The 18,942-nt window shown below is 49.8% G+C and overlaps 1 protein-coding gene across 3 annotated transcripts in view; it reads left to right on the forward strand.

The window, feature by feature from the left end:
• LOC308587972 (peroxidasin homolog) overlaps nucleotides 1–18,942 on the forward strand; it is a 64,954-nt gene that overhangs the window by 36,092 nt on the left and 9,920 nt on the right. For all 3 annotated transcript variants that reach the window (XM_081195998.1, XM_081195999.1, XM_081196000.1), the window contains 11 exons: nucleotides 352–469; nucleotides 1,797–1,966; nucleotides 3,688–3,960; nucleotides 5,334–5,450; nucleotides 6,861–7,019; nucleotides 8,437–8,549; nucleotides 10,599–10,755; nucleotides 11,811–11,919; nucleotides 13,431–13,588; nucleotides 14,577–16,080; nucleotides 18,071–18,205. In XM_081195998.1, the coding sequence (XP_081052124.1) occupies nucleotides 352–469; nucleotides 1,797–1,966; nucleotides 3,688–3,960; nucleotides 5,334–5,450; nucleotides 6,861–7,019; nucleotides 8,437–8,549; nucleotides 10,599–10,755; nucleotides 11,811–11,919; nucleotides 13,431–13,588; nucleotides 14,577–16,080; nucleotides 18,071–18,205 (3,013 nt within the window). The remainder of the gene's footprint in view (nucleotides 1–351; nucleotides 470–1,796; nucleotides 1,967–3,687; nucleotides 3,961–5,333; nucleotides 5,451–6,860; nucleotides 7,020–8,436; nucleotides 8,550–10,598; nucleotides 10,756–11,810; nucleotides 11,920–13,430; nucleotides 13,589–14,576; nucleotides 16,081–18,070; nucleotides 18,206–18,942) is intronic.

An 18,942-nucleotide genomic window follows, 5' to 3' on the forward strand; every position in this document is an offset into this window, starting at 1 on the left:
ACTAACTTAGCCAACTTGCCCTGGTGATCATCTAATGTTTATTGGATGGATTTCCCCCCTAAATTGATTTTTGAATTCTGAATTTATTGTTATTCACGTTTTATACTGTATTTCATGCTGTTTTTGTTGCATCAATTAAGTGTTTTAAATTTGTTGTTAGCCACCCTGAGCCTGGTTTTCTGAACCGGGAAGGGCGGGGTATAAATAAAAATTTATGATTATTATTTATTATTACGCTGAAAGGCTGCAGGATCTGGGGCTTTTGAATTCAGAGAAAAGGCGAGTAAGTTGACCTGCTAGAACAAGGCAGTCCAACTTCTCAAGTGGGGCACCCTTCGCGGTCTTTTTCAGAGAGGCCTCGCATCACAACCGAGCCACAAGACGCAGATGTCACCCTGGGCAACACTGTCTATTTCATCTGCAGAGCAGAAGGTAACCCCAAGCCGAAGATCATCTGGCTCCACAACAAGTAAGTCTTGCACGATTTTCACCCAGCTGAGCTAGAACGCAAGAGTGCTCTCTCAGGAGGAGCACAGGCATCAACCAGTCTGGCTCTGATCTGACCCTCCCCTCAGAGAATCTTGGGGATTTTGCCTTTGGGCTCACCATCTGAAAAGATCTGACACACGAGGAAAAAGGGCTGCGGAGGGAGGAGGGGAAAGCAAGGCTCAAGCACAAGTTATCCAAGTTAAAATTAATAATAATAATAATAATTTATACCCCGCCCTCCCCGGCCAGAGCCAGGCTCGGGGCGGCTAACACCAGTAAAATTACAATAAAAACGTAATGGGGGGGGGGAGAAAAGCAATTTAAAATACGGGTTAAAATATAATTTAAAATGCAGCCTCATTTTAATAGTAGCCCATAGATCAAAACCATAAGGGAAGGGAAACTTAAGGGTCAGACTGAGTCCAAACCAAAGGCCAGGCGGAACAGCTCTGTCTTGCAGGCCCTGCGGAAAGATGTCATGTCCCCCAAGTAGGGGCCAGTACTGAAAAGGCCCTGGCCCTAGTTGAGACCAATCTAACCACCTTGCGACTTGGGACCTCCAAAGTGTTGTCATTTGTGGACCTTAAGGTCCTCCATGGGGCATACCGGGAGAGGCGGTCCCTTAGGTACGTGGGTCCTGACATTACAGCCAACGTCAGTGGCAGTTCTGGATGTCTTGCCCTTGGTAAAGGGCAGTCGCCCCCCCCCCCACCTCGCACTCTTCTCTCCCCACATTTCCACATCAAATGCAGGAACAGAGCAGGTGGCAATATTCAGGACAGGAGCGCAAGGCAGCTGCTGTCACTATACGCAAAATTCTAGGACTACTTCGAAGACTCCATCAGAGCCCAAATATCAAGGAGTTCTGATTTCTGAGCAACTCCTGTCCCTAGCTTTACAGACAATTACCATATTTTTTGCTCTATAAGACACACTTTTCCCCTCCTAAAAAGTAAGGGGAAATGTGTGTGCGTCTTATGGAGCGAATGCAGGCTGCACAGCTATCCCAGAAGCCAGAACAGCAAGAGGGATCGTTACTTTTGCTGCGCAGCAATCCCTCTTGCTGTTCTGGCTTCTGGGATTCAGAATATTTTTTTTCTTGTTTTCCTCCTCCAAAAACTAGGTGCATCTTATGGTCTGGTGCATCTTATAGAGCGAAAAATACGGTATGTGCATATCTGTCTCTTGAGTTAGCGTATCTAGGGACGCCCCTGGCCGACTCTTGGTTAGGCTGAGCTAACATGACAGTTTCCTGCTCCCAGGAGTTCCCAGATTTGGAGCGTTTAATCTTCCTTTCTGTTTCTCAGCAACGAGATCGACATGCAAGATGATGGGCGTCTGAACCTCCTGCAAGACGGAACATTAATGATCCAAGATACCAGGGAGTCGGACAAAGGCGTCTACCAGTGCATGGCCAAGAATGTCGCCGGAGAAGCAAAGACCCAGGAAGTTGTGCTGCGCTACTACGGCCACCCATGTAATGGCTTTTAAAGATCCTCTGAAATTTAAGAATTGCCGCTGCATCCGTTAGAGAGCAAGCAGCCTTATGCTAAGTTGGACGCATTGGTCCATCAAGCTTAGTACTGACTACACTGGCTGGCAGCAGCTCGCTAGGCTTTCAGGCAGGGGATGTTTCCAGCCCCACCTGGAGATAAAGGTAAAGGGACCCCTGACCATTAGGGCCAGTCGTGACCGACTCTGGGGTTGTGGCGCTCATCTCGCTTTATTGGCCGAGGGAGCCGGCATACAGCTTCCGGGTCATGTGGCCGGCATGACTAAGCCACTTCTGATGAAGCAGAACAGCGCACGGAAATGCCGTTTACCTTCCCACCAGAATGGTACCTATTTATCTACTTGTACTTTGACGTGCTTTCGAACTGCTAGGTTGGCAGGAGCAGGGGCCGAGCAACGGGAGCTCAACCCGTCACGGGGATTCGAACCGCCGACCTTCTGATCAGCAAGTCCTAGACTCTGTGGTTTAACCCACAGCGACCAAGGGATTAACTCCAGAACCTTCTGCATGCAGAGAAATCTACTGCTGTCCCTTTCCATTTTAAGAGATGAATGGTGGAAAAATTTGGTTCAGTATCCTTCTAGTATAAACCAAGCACTCTCATGAATTGTGATTCTCGACGGGTGCAGAGTGGATCAGCAATAAGTCAGGTGTAGAGAACCTGTGGCCCTTCAGGTGTCATAGAATCGTAAAGTTGGAATGGACCCAGGGGTCATCTAGTCCAACCCCCTGTAATGCAGGAATTAGACTCCAACTCCCATCAGTGGGCAGCCAGTATGCTCAACGGTCAGGGTTGATGGGAGCTGGAGACCTGAAGAGTCACAGTTTTCCCACTACTGCTCAAGGCTTAATTCCTTTGTGGTGAAAGCCCCGCATACTTTGTATTGGAAAGTAGAATGGGAATCTGTCGGTTTTAATAGTGGAAGTGCTGGTAAGGAGACTCTTAAAACTCAGGGTCGTGGGTTTGAGCCCCATATGGGGTGAAAGTTTCCTGCATTGCAGGGGGTTGGGCTAAATGACCTTTGGGATACCTTCCAACTCTGCAATTCTATGATTATGTGACTGCATTGGGCCTGTACCTCTTTGTCGCTAAGACCACAAGACAAGCCTGCTGGTTCAGACGCAAAGCCTACCTATCTAGTCCAGAAATCTGTCACTCCCCTATCAATCTTCATGCACTCTCATTCCCTTCTTTAACAGAGGGAGAATAATGACTGTCCTACCTTATAAGGTGGGAGATGCGGGTGGCGCTGTGGGTTAAACCACAGAGCCTAGGGCTTGCTGATCAGCAGGTTGGCGGTTCGAATCCCCGCAACAGGGTGAGCTCCCGTTGCTCAGTCCCTGCTCCTGCCAACCTGGCAATTCAAAAGCATGACAAAGTGCAAGTAGATAAAGAGGTACCACTCTGGTGGGAAGGTAAACGGCATTTCCGTGCGCTGCTCTGGTTAGCCAGAAGCGGTTTAGTCATGCTGGCCACATGACCCGGAAGCTGTATGCCGGCTCCCTCGGCCAATAAAGCGAGATGAGCGCCGCAACCCCAGAGTCGTCTGCGACTGGACCTAATGGTTAGGGCTCCCTTTACCTTATAGGGTTGTTGTGAGAACATGCATTCTGAGCACTAGATAAATGCTAAGCACCAGCAACCAAGTGACAGCACCCAGCCCTCGTTTCTCTTTTGCTTTCAGCCAAACCCAGCTTTGTCATCCAGCCCCAAAACACAGAAGTGCTGATAGGGGAGAGCGTCACTCTGGAATGCGGGGTCTCCGGGCACCCTCTGCCCCGCGTCACCTGGGTGCTGAGCTCAGGGTCTCCACTGCCGCAGGACCCTCGCTTCACCATCACCAGCTCCGGGGGGCTGTACATCCAAAACGTCACCTTCTCGGACCAAGGGCAGTACAGCTGCAACGCGAGTAACAGCGAGGGCTCCATCCAAGCCACGGCCAACGTCATCGTGCAAGGTGACCAAGAGACACATAGTAACCGCCGGGCACCGGTGGGTGGGAAGTTGTGCCAAAGTCGGGGAGATCTACCTCGGAACAAAAAGTATCATATGTGAGAAGGGCCTCCTTTTTGAAATCCATGCCGTTCTGAAACTTTCACCCCACTGTCTTGATTCAAAATGGCATTGATTTGTAGCCAAACGAAAGCGAAAACCTCAGGGACCGCCATGCAAAATTTGGTTATGATGCGTTAAGAAGTGTCCAAATGCAAATAAGTTTCCAAAATAGACAGGCACCCCCCAGCTTGGGCGGAGGTTATGCTCTGGGCCTTTGCGCGTATAAGAAAAAATTGTATAAATGGGGAGCCTAAAAAGGATCTAACTCATGGGTAGGCAAACTAAGGCCTGGGGGCCGGATCCGGCCCAATCGCCTTCTAAATCCGGCCCACGGATGGTCCGGGAATCAGCGTGGTTTTACATGAGTGGAATGTGTCCTTTTATTTAAAATGCATCTTTGGGTTATTTGTGGGGCATAGGAATTCCTTAATAATTTTTTTTTCAATATATAGTTCGGCCCCCTCCCACAAGGTCTGAGGGACAGTGGACCGGCCCCCTAATGAAAAAGTTTGCTGACCCCTGATCTAAATGCTCACTTTTTCTGCTCTTCAGCACTCTCTCCCGCTCACTCTCCACACAATTCTCTCTTCAACTAGATGCCTGTATAGCAGTTTTGTCCTGATTTGCCTGAACAATGCTTTTGCAGAGGTTAAACCAGGGTTAAAGGTAAAGGGACCCCTGACCATTAGGTCCAGTCGTGGCCGACTCTGTGGTTGCAGTGCTCATCTCGCTTTATTGGCCGAGGGAGCCGGCATACAGCTTCCGGGTCATGTGGCCAGCATGACTAAGCTGCTTCTGGCGAACCAGAGCAGCCCACGGAAACGCTGTTTACCTTCCCGCCGGAGCGGTACCTATTTATCTACTTGCACTTTGATGTGCTTTCGAACTGCTAGGTGGGCAGGAGCAGGGACCGAGCAACGGGAGCTCACCCTGTCGCAGGGATTCGAACTGCTGACCTTCTGATCGGCAAGTCCTAGGCTCTGTGGTTTAGACCACAGCGCCACCCGCGTCCCAGGGGTAGTCAACCTTTTTATACCTACCGCCCACTAATGCATCTTTCTTGATGGTAAAATTTCCTTACCGCCCACCAGTGCTCGATGGAAGGAGCATTCAGCTTGTGCCATAGAACCCCCTTACAGCCCACCTAGAATCCTGAAACGCAGTAGGGACCAGGCTGACAACTCCCAAGTTAGACAATGTCCAGTTCTGGGTGGAAAGGAATTTTTTTGCCATTCTCGAAAGGCCTGATTTCTGTTCTCCCCCCCCCTTCCTCAGATACTCCTAAGTTTCTGATCATCCCCATCGACCAGACCGTAACAGAAGGTCAAAGCGTTGACTTTCCCTGCTCTGCTGAAGGCCGTCCGCTGCCGGTCATCGCCTGGACGAGAGCAGGTATTCTTTGTTCTCCCTGTTCTTCTGTAATGATTTGCAGACTCCAGAAGCTGTAAGCATGCAGCATGCTTGCAGGGCACCAGCCTTCCCCGGTTTGGTGCCCTCAGGACGTTTTGGATTACAACTTCCCTCAGCCCCGGACAGCACAGAGCTGATGAGGAGTAGCTATCCAAAACCTCTAGAGGTCCAGGTTGGGTCGGTCGGGTCTATCACTCTCCCTCAGAGGTTGAAAGACCGAGAGGCCACAAAGGCTCTTTGCTTGCCTGCTTTTAGCCTTTAGCTTTTAATAATCTGGGCCAACGGTGTATTCACATAGATGACCTAACTGCAGCTATCACTGGGCAACTGCTCTCCCGCGGATCAACAGGAAGTGGGTTCTTTCAGCACTGTATGGAGTAACCTTACCGCATAGGTAATTGTGCCCATCATAATGCTCACCTGCCAAGGCAGTGCCCCACTCAGCCTTTCCAAAGATCTGCTCAGGCCAGTGTGCTTTGAATTGGTACGTTTCTGAGTGACTGGGAGTGGCCGCCGAGACCATATAATGCCAGTCCTGAAAGACCTATATTGGCTCCCAGTACGTTTCTGAGCACAATTCAAAGTGTTGGTGCTGACCTTCAAAGCCCTAAGCGGCCTCAACCCAGTATACCTGAAGGAGTGTCTACATCCCCATCACTCAGCCCAGACACTGAGGTCCAGCTCTGAGGGCCTTCTGGCAGTTCCCTTCCTGCAAGAAGTGAAGTTACAGGGAACCAGGCAGAGGGCCTTCTCGGTAGTGGCGCCCGCCTTGTGGAACGCCCTCCCACCAGATGTCAAGGAAATAAACTACTCTCTGAATTTTAGAAGACATCTGAAGGCATGCCTGTTCAGGGAAGTTTTTCATGTTTGATGTTTTATTGCTTTTTAATGAATATTCTGTTGGGAACTGCCCAGAGTGGCTGGGGAAACCCAGCCAGATGGGTGGGGTATAAATTATTATTATTATTATTATTATTATTATTATTATTATTATTATTAATTAACATCTTAAGGGGTCATAAATAACCAGATCCACACCATGCATTCAAAGCACATCCAATGCACATTTAAAGCATGTGACGTCCCCCAGGCAATCCTGCAAACTGTAATGGCCCACTTGCAGAGCTACAATTCCCAACCCCTGTAATGAACTACAGTTCCCAGCGAACCACTGCCTTAAAACAGTCCCAGTGCTCCTCAGAACCAGCACCAAGCCTTTGGCAGCTGCCAGCTCCTCACCTAGATGCATTGTGGGAAATAAAAAATGTGGCTTGGCCCATCTTCCCAGGGCTGCTACCGCACATCATCAAGAACGCCCAACTGGAGCCAGCCTTGCCCACAAGAACTCAGTCCAAACTTGGTCGCTGCCTTACGGCATGTCGTTGTTGTTAGGTGGTCCGTTGCCGAGCGACCGGAGACACAGCATCCTCTCCACGGGCACCCTGAGGGTGGTCCGAGTGGCCCTTCATGACCAAGGCCAGTACGAATGCCACGCCATCAGCGCCATTGGGGTCCGAAGCTCCCCTGTGCAACTCTGGGTGACTCCGCGAGGTATGTTTGGTCGTACATCTTCTGCTCCTCAAATCGCTTTTGCCTCCTGCGGCCCTTTGAGCTTCTTCCCCAGTCGTTCCTGTTATAAGAAAAAACTGCTCCTTTTCCCTTATGGGGTATCCAAGAGTCCATAAACCAAACCAAACAAAACAAACCTTCCCTGTTTAGGGAAGTTTTTAATGTCTGGTGCTGTATTGTTTTTAATATTCAGTTGGAAGCCGCCCAGAGTGGCTGGGGAAACCCAGCCAGATGGGCGGGGTATAAATAATAATTTATTATTATTATTATTAGTAGTAGTAGTAGTAGTAGTAGTATAGAGTCCTTAAAGTGGGTCCCCCTATCCGTAGGAGAAAATAACAGAGGCAAACCAGAGTATATTGAGAAGCAAAGCGGTTAGTAAGCCTGATCTTTTTAAACTGTTGCAACAGGCTCCCCACAACCTGGAGGGAGAGAACTCCAAACAACAGTGCGCAAGTCCTTATATAGACTTTTGAAATTGCCCACCCTGTAGCCCAAGACCCCCCCAAATAAAACATCATACAAACATCACAGAAGGAGGCGGTCTACAGCAGAAATACTGTCTGCCAGGATACCTGATAATGGTCACTGATTGCTTTACCTGGGCAGCCTGGCCATTCTTTTGTGATGGTAAATACTTTAATTCCTGAATCCAGGTCACAGGCTCACCCTATTCATACACAAATCTGCCCTTAAGACAGGTAAGCAAAAGACAATGGAGAGACTTTCCCATTTCCTTCCTCCTTGCGGAGAAATATTTGAGGTCAATTTGGGAGAGTCCTGTACTATTTCGGACACGTGGTTTATATACTTATGTGTGTATTTTATATTTGAGACCTTGGAATTCCTCCTTTGGTAATCCTCACAGAACTCTAGCTCAATGGTTGCCATTAATTTGATTTGATCTGATTTTATAATGAATTGATTTTTAGAATGCTTTATGATTTTTCTGTTGTTAGCCACTCTGTGCCCGGCTTTGACTGGGGAGGGTGGGATATAAACAAAATTTTATTATTTTTAGACATTGGATTCTTATCTCATTATACATGACTAAGCCATTTCTCACCTTCTCACCCCTTGCCTTTTCCTGTAAGACCTATTGCAGTCGTTAAGAGTCGTCAACAGGCTCATCTCAGCTATCTGCCAATCTCCCATTCCCACCACCCTTCTGAGTAATACCCCTCCCCACCTTCTCACTACATAGAAGGATCTGGCAACTTCTGTTTCAGTGTATCTGAAGAAGTGTGCATGCACACGAAAGCTCATACCAAGAACTAACTTAGTTGGTCTTTAAGGTGCTACTGGAAGGAATTTTTTTATTTTTATTATTATTATAACATCATTCCTGACCGAGAAGTTTGGGGTGTCTGCCTGACTCTTTCCTCTTCGCCCTAAACAGTGATTCCGGTCTTCCTTCACCCCCCGCAAGATATGGTGGCGGAGACTGGACAAGACATCGAGATCACCTGCGCAGCCCAAGGGGACCCACAGCCCACCATCACATGGGCCAAGGTACCTGAGTGTTAATCGATGCACTTTGAACACCTGTTGCCTTGAGGCCAGCCTCCCTTAGATGGGGAACCCACTGCCGCTTCTGCAAACGCACAATATATTTTAAACACATTTCAAGCACACACACAGCCAGAGGATCCCGGGAACTGTAGTTTGTTGAGGGTGCTGAGAACTTTAGGCCTGTAAGGGGTAAAATACAGCTCCCAGTTGGGCTACCAAAAGTTTGTGGACAGAGAGAATGGTGGACTGAATGTGCAAAGCCTTTTCCATACCACCTCCAGTATCCGGGGGGGGGGGGCAACGGTTATTTTGGGTCTCCAAAAAGAGTTCAGGCAGCGCAGACATCCCTAATCTGAAGCCCGGCCCTCTGTCCCAAATCTCAAAGAGAACTTTAAAGAGTGCATGCGAAGGAACACAGCCCAATGAGCCATGCGACCATAGCCTGAGATGACTTGTCTTTTGCTGCCAATCGAATTTTTGCAATGACATTGCTGACATCTGGTGGACAGCTGGGTGAGACGCCATAGCCTGCAAGCCCTAGTTTGCACTTGCGAGTACAGTGCCACCTCAGGTTAAGTACTTAATATGTTCCGGAGGTCCGTTCTTAATCTGAAACTGTTCTTAACCTGAAGCACCACTTTAGCTAATGGGGCATCCCGCTGCCGCCGCGCCACCAGAGCATGATTTCTGTTCTCATCCTGAAGCAAACGTCTTAACCCGAAGTACTATTTCTGGGTTAGCAGAGTCTGTAACCTGAAGCGTATGTAACCTGAAGCATCTATAACCCGAGTTACCACTGTATTCTGGTGGCTGTCAAAGTGTATCACTTCACACAACCGTTTCTTCCTGGATCAAAGTCAGCATGAATTGGGTTTTTTCAGGAGACTTGCACGTGCCAAACAAGCAGCCCACGCACAGTTTGGGGATCAAGGTGTCCAATTTCATCTCATTTTTTTCTGGGGAGGTACAATTTGTTCCAGGACGCGGGTGGTGCTGTGGTCTAAACCACTGAGCCTCTTGGGCTTGCCGATCGAAAGCATGCCAAAAAGTGCAAGTAGATAAATAGGTACCGCTTCGGCAGGAAGGTAAACGGCGTTTCCGTGCGCTGCTCTGGTTTCGCCAGAAGTGGCTTAGTCATGCTGACCACATGACCCTGAAAAACTGTCTTCGGACAAACGCCGGCTCCCTCGGCCTATGGAGCGAGATGAGCGCCACAACCCCAGAGTCATCTGTGACTGGACATTGGTCTTTTACCTTTACCTTTACAATTTGTTCCAAAACAAAATCGTCGCACGCAAGTTTTGCACATGCAAATATCCATTGGAGGAAAGCAAGTACCTGCACACTAATATCAACCCAGGCAATCATCATCATCATCATCACTTTGTTTTAGCTTTCTGACTCAGTCAACACATAAAAGAAGACTGGAAGGGATAAGTTCAAGTTTTGAATGCACTTCCACATTAGTAAAAGTCTTCTTTAAAAAAATCAACCTTTGAAATAGAAAAATAGCTCACCTACTGATTTTCTATTTGCATTGTGGTTTGCTTGTCTTAGCACAGAGGAACATTCACACATGTGATGCACCCCTCCCCCCATGCATTCCCACCCCATTCTCCTGTGTGCATAAAAAGGTAAAGGGACCCCTGACCATTAGGTCCAGTCGCGGACGACTCTGGGGTTGCGGCACTCATCTCGCATTACTGGCCGAGGGAGCCAGCGTACAGCTTGCGGGTCATGTGGCCAGCATGACTAAGCGGCTTCTGGCGAACTAGAGCAGCGCACGGAAACGCCGTTTACCTTCCCGCTGGAACAGTACCTATTTATCTACTTGCACGTTGACGTGCTTTCGAACTGTTAGGTTGGCAGGAGCAGGGACTAAGCAACAGGAGCTCACCCCGTCATGGGGATTTGAACCGCCGACCTTCTGATCGGCAAGTCCTAGGCTCTGTGGACTGTGCCACCCGTGTCCCATCCTGTGTGCATAGCATGGGCCAAAGCTGAACCTAGTCTATCCAAGCTCCAAAACCTCTTTCCCTTGCATATCAGGAAGGAATTCAAATCACGGAGAGCGGCAAGTTCCACATCAACAGAGAAGGGACCCTCTCCATCCGAGACCTGGGCATGGCTGACCAAGGGAGGTACGAGTGCGTAGCCAGGAACACATTTGGGTTTACTTCCAGCACCATGCAACTGACAATCACAGGTGAGAGCAACCTTCCTTTGCATCTGCAGTGTTAGCCTGGTCATGCAACCTTCCCCAAGTTGGCGCCCTCCAGCTGTTTCAGACTACAACTCCCACGGGCTAGCGCTGATGGGAGTTGTAGCTGGAGGGCACAAGATTGGCAGAGGCTGGTCTAGTTGGAGCCAGCTTGCCTGGCTGGCTTTTCTGCACCCCTGTACCCATATACAATCCATACCAACATGCAATCCTAGATCTACGCTTTCTTTTATTTTAAAAAAATAATTTTTATTTTATTTTAAAAAGAAATAAATGTACAACAAATTCAATTGCAAATCCATGCTCTGAATCTCGATATTTTTCCCTCTTCCCTTCCATGGGTCCTAATATGAACATTTACATCTGCAAATCAATCTGTTATCCACGTTTTTTATCTGAGTTGTCCATAGTTTTTGTTACCTTACAGGTGAGATTAAAATCCTCTAGATCTACATTTTCTAAGCAGGGTTGTCACCCAGATACAGAAACCCTAGTTGATTAAGCATGTACATTTTCTTGATGATTGATTAGCTGGTTGATTAAATCTGCATACGTTTGCAAAATACCCCCCCCCCATGAAATGAAAAAGGATTCTTTGCAGATCCCTGCCTGTAGCCCCTTCTCTGGGTGACACAACGCAGCAGGCAGCATAGGAAGCTTTCTTATGAGTCACACCATGGCTCTATAGCTCTATATTGTCTACACGGACAGGCAGCAGCTGCAGGGGTTTCAGGTGGGAGTCTTTTCCAGCCCAACCTGGAGAAACCTTCTATGTGAAACGCAAATCTCTGCCACCAATGTGTGCAGCGCAGAAGGTTATGCTAAAAAGCAAGGGAAAGGCATTTATGGGTCCAAGAAAAAGCAAAACTATTCTTATTGTTCTGACGTTTTCACATTCCAAGCAAACTCAAAATATGTGCTAGGAGCTGGTGTATTGGGCGGTAAGGTTACTGTTTTCAAGGCAGATGATTCTGAAATGGAAGTGGTTTAAATTTTGAATCTCTTTCCCCACCACCGCCACCTTTGTGGTTTTAAAAAAGCTACAAACGTTGGCAGAAGCGGCGACACCTTCGTAGCTACCTCGATCCAAGAAGCCATCAGCAGTGTGGACCACGCCATCAATTCTACGCGCACCGAGCTGTTTAGCAAGTAAGACCGTTTGGAGAATAAATTCACATTTACAGGGGCAGATGGAATGGCCGCACAGAAGGAGAAGCCATTTTGTGTGGGGAGGGCAGTTTTGCTGTCATTTCCCACCCTGGCTGGGTCTAGACACATCAAAGAAGCGATTCGGTTAAACACGTTGCAAATTTCATACAGAGAAATCCCGTTAGCAGAAAACGGGACTTCACAGCGCCATCTGGTGTCTCAGTGTTATAAAGCATATAAAGCACTTTATCTTCACAAATGTAGCAGAGTCCCCAATTGTCACTCGGCCAGGGACTTCACAGGAAGTAGGAATTCCCACGCAAATGGAAAAGGAAGCAGGAATGGCTGCATTCCACCTGTCTGTCTGTGGTCAGGAGTGGAAATGAGCCAAGCAAATTCAATCTTTCACATCATTGTTTTCTTAAGTCTGCAAACGACACATACCATATTTTTCCGTGTATAACACGCCCCCATGTATAAGACGCTACCTATTTGGGGGGGGGGTTCAAACTTAAGAAAATGGGGGGAGATTGCCCAGAGTTGTTGAGCTTTTTTGGGGGGGGGTGGACCAGAGCTGTTGAGCTTTTTTAGGGGCAATATTGCTGAAAATTGCTCACCCGTCTGACCTGCGCTGCCGCAACCGCGAATCACCCACACTTCTTGCTGCAGCAACAGCAAATAAACACCAGCCCTTTTCGCAGACACCAAGAACCCCGCGGCAATCTCCAGCTAGCAGAACCAAACAATCCCATGTCACCAATATGCACTGATTATGTATAAAGCGCATTCCCCCCCATTTTTTAGCATTCTTTTTTGGGGGGGTTGAACCTCATCTAATACACAGAAAAGTACAGTAGTTTTCATGTTTCCTCAGCATGGAAATGAACATAAACAGTTGTGTAACACACAGTGAATAGCAGACAGCAAGACAAAGAATGCAGTATTTGTCAGAAACCAAACTGCAGCAGAACAGAATCGGCGCTGATTGTGACGGATGCAAGTGGAAGCGGAAACTGCCGTTTTCTCGCTTCCCTAACTGAAAGTAAAAGTAACAAGTGGGAGCTGTGACAAACTGTTCCATTGTGGCCTGCTCTTTTTCAGGATACTCCATTCCACTCTCCTCCCCTAGTTTTCTGTCTCCTGCCCCAATAGTCAGCCAGCATTGTGTGACCACTGAACATCCTTAGTCATCCCTGGGTAGCTTTGGGGGTCGTCATCCCCCCACCTCCAAGGCTATAATCCTATACCCACTCAATTGGAAGGAAGCCCCATTGAACTGAATGGCACTCTCTTTGGAGTAGAAAGGTTGTTTATCCCCCTGCATAGCTTGGGGTTCCCCCAAGCCTGCTGATATCGCCCTCTTGTGGACAGGAGGAACAGAGCCATTTTGGCTGCAATAAGGACCAGCACGTTTGAGAACTCGGATTGCTATTAGTATCTCAGCCAATAATGCAGAGGCTTTTAGAAAATGCGATACCGCTTAAAAATGGTTTTCTGTCCTCTCCGGACAGGCGACCCAAAACTCCTAATGAATTGCTGGCTCTTTTCCGTTACCCGCGGGATCCGTACACCATCGAGACAGCTAGGGCCGGAGAGATCTTCGAACGGACCTTGCAGCTCATCCAGGAACATGTGCAGCAAGGCTTGGTTGTGGATATGAACGGAACAGGTAATAAAGACACCACTGAGCAGCAGCAACAAACCTTGAAAGCATGTTATGTATTATGTCTCTGTTATGGCGCCCTAGGTATGGAAAACCCTCCCACTAGAGGACTGCTTGTCCCCCATGTTAGCAGCTTTTCAGTGTTAAATCGTGTGTTCCCCCCCTTCAGATGTACAGGAGACTAAGTTAAGGAACTGGTGTGTCTGCTGCTAAGATTCCATCCTAGAATTGCTTTTCTGGTTTTTATTTGGACGTATACTGCATTCTAATAAAATGCTGAGAATGGGTTGCATTTGAACAAAATGTTCATTGCCCTAGAAACCTTTGGGTTAAAGGGAAGGCTATAAGGACCTCTCGGTGGTCATTCCTTTGCCTTAAGAAGGCATACCGTATTGGCCTGAATATAAGCCACACTTTCCCCCCAAATTCCGATCGTGAAAAGTTAAAGTGTGGCTTATATTTGCGGCCGTACACCGTCGGCAAAGCGTCATGGCTCTCTGCCCCCCCCCCCGGAAGCAGCCCAGGAGTGCAGGGCAACAGCGCCCAGCCCACCCACCGCTCCCAAGCTTCCCCCAAGCTGTTGGAACAAAGGGGGGGACAGGGGAGGCCCCCGGCAAAGCGGTATGGCTCTCCCCCCCCCAAGAGCAGCCCGGGAGCACAGGGCAAGGGTGTCTGTCCCATCCACGGCTCCCAAGCCTCCCCCAAGCTGCAAAATTTGGAAGGTGTGGCTTATTTGCAGGTGCAGGTTATATTCGGCCCAGTACGGTAGCTCATATGTAATTAGAGTTTCCCTCTGAAGGACTAGGCATTTGCTAGAAACTTTAAAAATAAATATAAACCTGCGACGGTTTAGGGAAGGTTCCAGATATCCTGGAATTATTAGCCTCACAATCCGGTTGTGAGATTTGCAATGTTAGAAAAAGGAATTCATTTTGTAGCGAATACTTGTTCTGATTCTAATCCATTGGGTAACGCTCTGGGAGTGGTCTTTCAGGGTACCGCTACAATGACCTGGTCTCCCCGCACTACCTGAACATGATCGCTAACCTGTCCGGCTGCTCTGCCCACCGCCGTACCCCCAACTGCTCCGACATCTGCTTCCACAGGAAGTACCGGACCCACGACGGCTCGTGCAACAACCTCCAGCACCCCATGTGGGGAGCCTCCCTCACCGCCTTTGAGCGCCTGCTCAAGCCGGCCTACCAGAACGGGTTCAACCTGCCCAGAGGCTTCTCTCTGGCCGACGACTCCCGGGAGCTCCCCCTGCCGCTCCCTCGCTTGGTCTCGACCGCCATGATTGGCACCGAGACCATCACGCCCGACGACCAGTTCACTCACATGCTGATGCAATGGGGACAGTTCCTGGACCACGACATGGACCAGACCGTGGCGGCCATTAGCATGGCGCGCTTCTCCGATGGAGCATCGTGCAGCCAGGTGTGCACCAATGACCCTCCCTGCTTCTCCGTCATGATCCCGGAAAACGACCCGCGGGTGAGGAACGGACACTGCATGTTCTTCGTCCGCTCCAGCCCCGTGTGTGGTAGCGGGATGACCTCTCTGCTGATGAACTCTGTGTACGCCCGGGAGCAAATCAACCACCTCACCTCGTTCATCGACGCATCCAACGTCTACGGGAGCACGGAGCACGAGTCTCTGGAGCTGAGGGACCTCAGCAACCAGAGGGGGCTCCTGAAGCAAGGGCAGGTGGTCCCCAGCTCCGGGAAGCACCTCCTCCCCTTTGCAGTGGGGCCTCCCACCGAATGCATGCGGGACGAGAGCGAGAGTCCCGTCCCGTGTTTCTTGGCCGGCGACCACCGAGCCAACGAGCAGTTGGCCTTGACTTCCATGCACACCCTGTGGTTCCGGGAGCATAACCGTGTGGCCGCCAAGCTCCTGGCCCTGAATCCTCACTGGGACGGGGATACCATCTACCACGAGGCTCGGAAGATCGTGGGGGCCGAGATGCAGCACATCACGTACTCGCACTGGTTGCCCAAGATCTTCGGGGAAGCTGGGATGAAGGTCTTGGGGGAGTACAAAGGCTACGAGCCCAACACCAACGCCGGCATCCTGAACGCCTTCGCCACGGCCGCCTTCCGCTTCGGCCACACCCTCATCAACCCTCTCCTCTACCGGCTCAACGAAACTTTCCAGCCCATCCAGCAGGGCCACCTCCCTCTTCACAAGGCCTTCTTCTCGCCGTTCAGGATCACCCAGGAAGGCGGCATCGACCCGCTTCTCCGCGGACTCTTCGGGGTCCCCGGGAAAATGCGAGTGCCTTCCGAACTCTTGAACATGGAGCTGACCGAGAAGCTCTTCTCCATGGCCCATTCCGTCTCTCTGGACCTGGCAGCCATCAACATCCAGAGGGGGCGCGACCACGGCATCCCCCCTTACAACGATTTCCGGGTCTTCTGCAACCTCACGTCCGCGCAGGAGTTTGACGACCTCAAGAACGAGATTAGGAACCTTGAGATCAGGGAGAAGCTCAGGAGGTAGGCGGCCCGGCCAAAGGGCACCAGAGAGGTCAGCGACAATTGTAACCAACCCTCCTTTAGGTGTCTCCTTTGTGCAACAACCAAACTCCAGCCCTCCTGTTTCTCCCCCTGACCCCAGCACATGAGACCATTTACTTCTGTTGCTCTAGGTCAGGCACAGAGAACCTGTGGCTCCAAATCTTGCTGGGCAACAACTCACATCTTCCCTGATCGTAGGCTCCACTAGGAGAGGCTGATAGGAGTCAAAGTCCTCTAGCCTCTTGAGGCTCACAAATTATATTTCCTTTAGCAACGGAAGTGAATAACTCAACACACAAAGGGATTGTAGTGTTTACATGCCTCCGTTCCATGTCAGGCTGCAGTCCATACCAAGCGTTGACTCAGTTGCTGCAAGTATCTTGAAGATTGCCCAAGGTATATCTGCACTGCAAACCTATCCTGGTTTTATGCTGCTTTAAGAGTCAAATCAAGGGACGCGGGTGGTGCTGTGGCCTAAACCACAGAGCCTAGGGCTTGCTGATCAGAAGGTCGGCGGTTCAAATGCCCGCGATGGGGTGAGCTCCCATTGGTCGGTCCCAGTTCCTGCCAACCTAGCAGTTCGAAAGCACTTCAAAGTGCAAGTAGATAAATAGGTACCACTCCGGTGGGAAGGTAAATGGTGTTTCCGTGCGCTGCTCTGGTTTCACCAGAAGTGGCTTAGTCATGCTGGCCACATGACCCGGAAAAACTGTCTGCGGACAAACTTCGGCTCCCTCGGCCAGTAAAACGAGATGAGCGCCGCAACCCCAGAGTCGTTCACGGCCATGACATAACTGTCAGGGGTCCTTTACCTTTTTTAGAGTCAAATCAGATGTGACAGGAGAGACTGGTGATTAGATATCCTAACTTTTTAAAACCTTTTTTTTTCTAGGAGGGAGACCAAATTTATCAGAGCATCTATGGCTGTGGAGGGGACTATTTAATCTCCCCAACACACCATTTCCACATAGTGAGCAAGTACCTGTATGGACACTCCAGAGTTTCAGACTGTTCTTCTGGGACCCTATGCATGCAAAACAGATGCCCTATCACTGAGCCACAGTTGTTCCCAATTTGTATTAGAGAAACAACATGGGGGAGGGCTGAATACCTCCTACCCGGGCATTGTCCCTCTGATCAAACATGGATCCCCACACACTGGTTTCAAAGCAGCAGCAGCAGCAACCACAACAATAAGGCCGAAAGATCTTAACACAGATCTGCCATGTCTGTAATGCCTCTGTTGGCCCTGACCTGTCATGGCTTCTCTCAAAGAATCCTGGGAACTGCAGTTTGGTATGGGTACTTCAGATTCTCCACCAGAGGCACCCTGGCCCTTCACAGAATTACGATCTCCCCTCAGGTCTTTTTAAGCCACACTGCAGATACCCTCCTAGGTCAGTATGGGGAAGGGACTGTGACCCTCCAAATGCTATTGAACTACAACTCCCATCATTCCAGACATGGGCCGTGGTAGTTAGGGGCTGATGGGAGTTAGGTAAAGGGTAAAGGGACCCCTGACCATTAGGTTCAGTAGTGACCTACTCTGGGGTTGTGGTGCTCATCTCGCTTTATTGGCCAAGGGAGCCGGTGTACAGCTTCCGGGTCATGTGGCCAGCATGACTAAGCTGCTTCTGGCGAACCAGAGCAGCACACGGAAACGCCGTTTACCTTCCCGCCAGAGTGGTACCTATTTATCTACTTGCACTTTGACGTGCTTTCGAACTGCTAGGTTGGCAGGAGCAGGGACCGAGCAATGGGAGCTCACCCGGTCGCAGGGAATCAAACCGCTGACCTTCTGATAGGCAAGTCCTAGGCTCTGTGGTTTAACCCACAGCGCTACCCGCGTCCCAGCTGATGGGAGATGGGGTTCAGCAAAATCTGCAGGGCCACAACATTCTCTCTCTCACACACACACCAGGCAAACGTTTGCTCCTCCAGCTGATCTCTTTCCCCTCTCCCTCTGCAGTTTATATGGAATTACAAAGAACATCGACTTGTTTCCTGCGCTGATGGTGGAGGACCTTGTCCCGGGCACCAGAGTGGGGCCAACACTCATGTGCTTATTAGCGACTCAGTTTCGAAGACTCCGAGATGGAGACAGGTAAGCCAAGTCAAGTCCATTTGCCATTCCATCTGAGGGAGTTGTTCTTTTGATTTGGAGAATCCTGAGGGTTTTGACGTCTCCCCGTTGGATCCTTGAGGGCTTGCCTTTTGGGGTTGGGTGAGGTTGCAGACGTGATCTACTCCTACAACAGCTGTTCCCTGCCAGCGGAGAGCAGCACACAGTCACAGCCCTCGGTCGCCAGGGCTCAGGATGGGAATGGCAACCAGTCCACCAGCACAAATCAGCTGGATAGCTTGGTTGGTTCGAGCAAGGTGCTGATAATGCCAAGGTTGTAGGTTCAATTCCCCATATGGGGCAGCTGCATATTCCTGCGTTACAGGGGGTTGGACAAGATGGTCTTCCGTGTCCCTTCCAACTCCTAGGAATCATTCTGGACTCACAGCTGTCCATGGAGGTGCAGGTTAATTCTGTGTCCAGGGCAGCTATCTACCAGCTCCATCTGGTACACAGGCTGGGAGCCTACCTGCCCGCAGAGTGTCTCTCCAGAGTGGTGCATGCTCTGGTTATCTCCCGCTTGGACTACTGCAGTGCGCTTTACATGGGGCTACCTTTGAAGGTGACCCGGAAACTGCAATTAATCCAGAATGTGGCAGCTAGACTGGTGACTGGGAGCGGCCGCCAGGACCACATAACACCGGTGCCAGATCATAATACAATCATTAATACCAATCATTCAGATGCCAAATTATGCAATTTAGGTGGCACCCTGCGTG

Source organism: Podarcis bocagei (genome assembly GCF_964188305.1).
Source record: "Podarcis bocagei genome assembly, chromosome: 5".
NCBI lineage: Eukaryota > Metazoa > Chordata > Lepidosauria > Squamata > Lacertidae > Podarcis > Podarcis bocagei.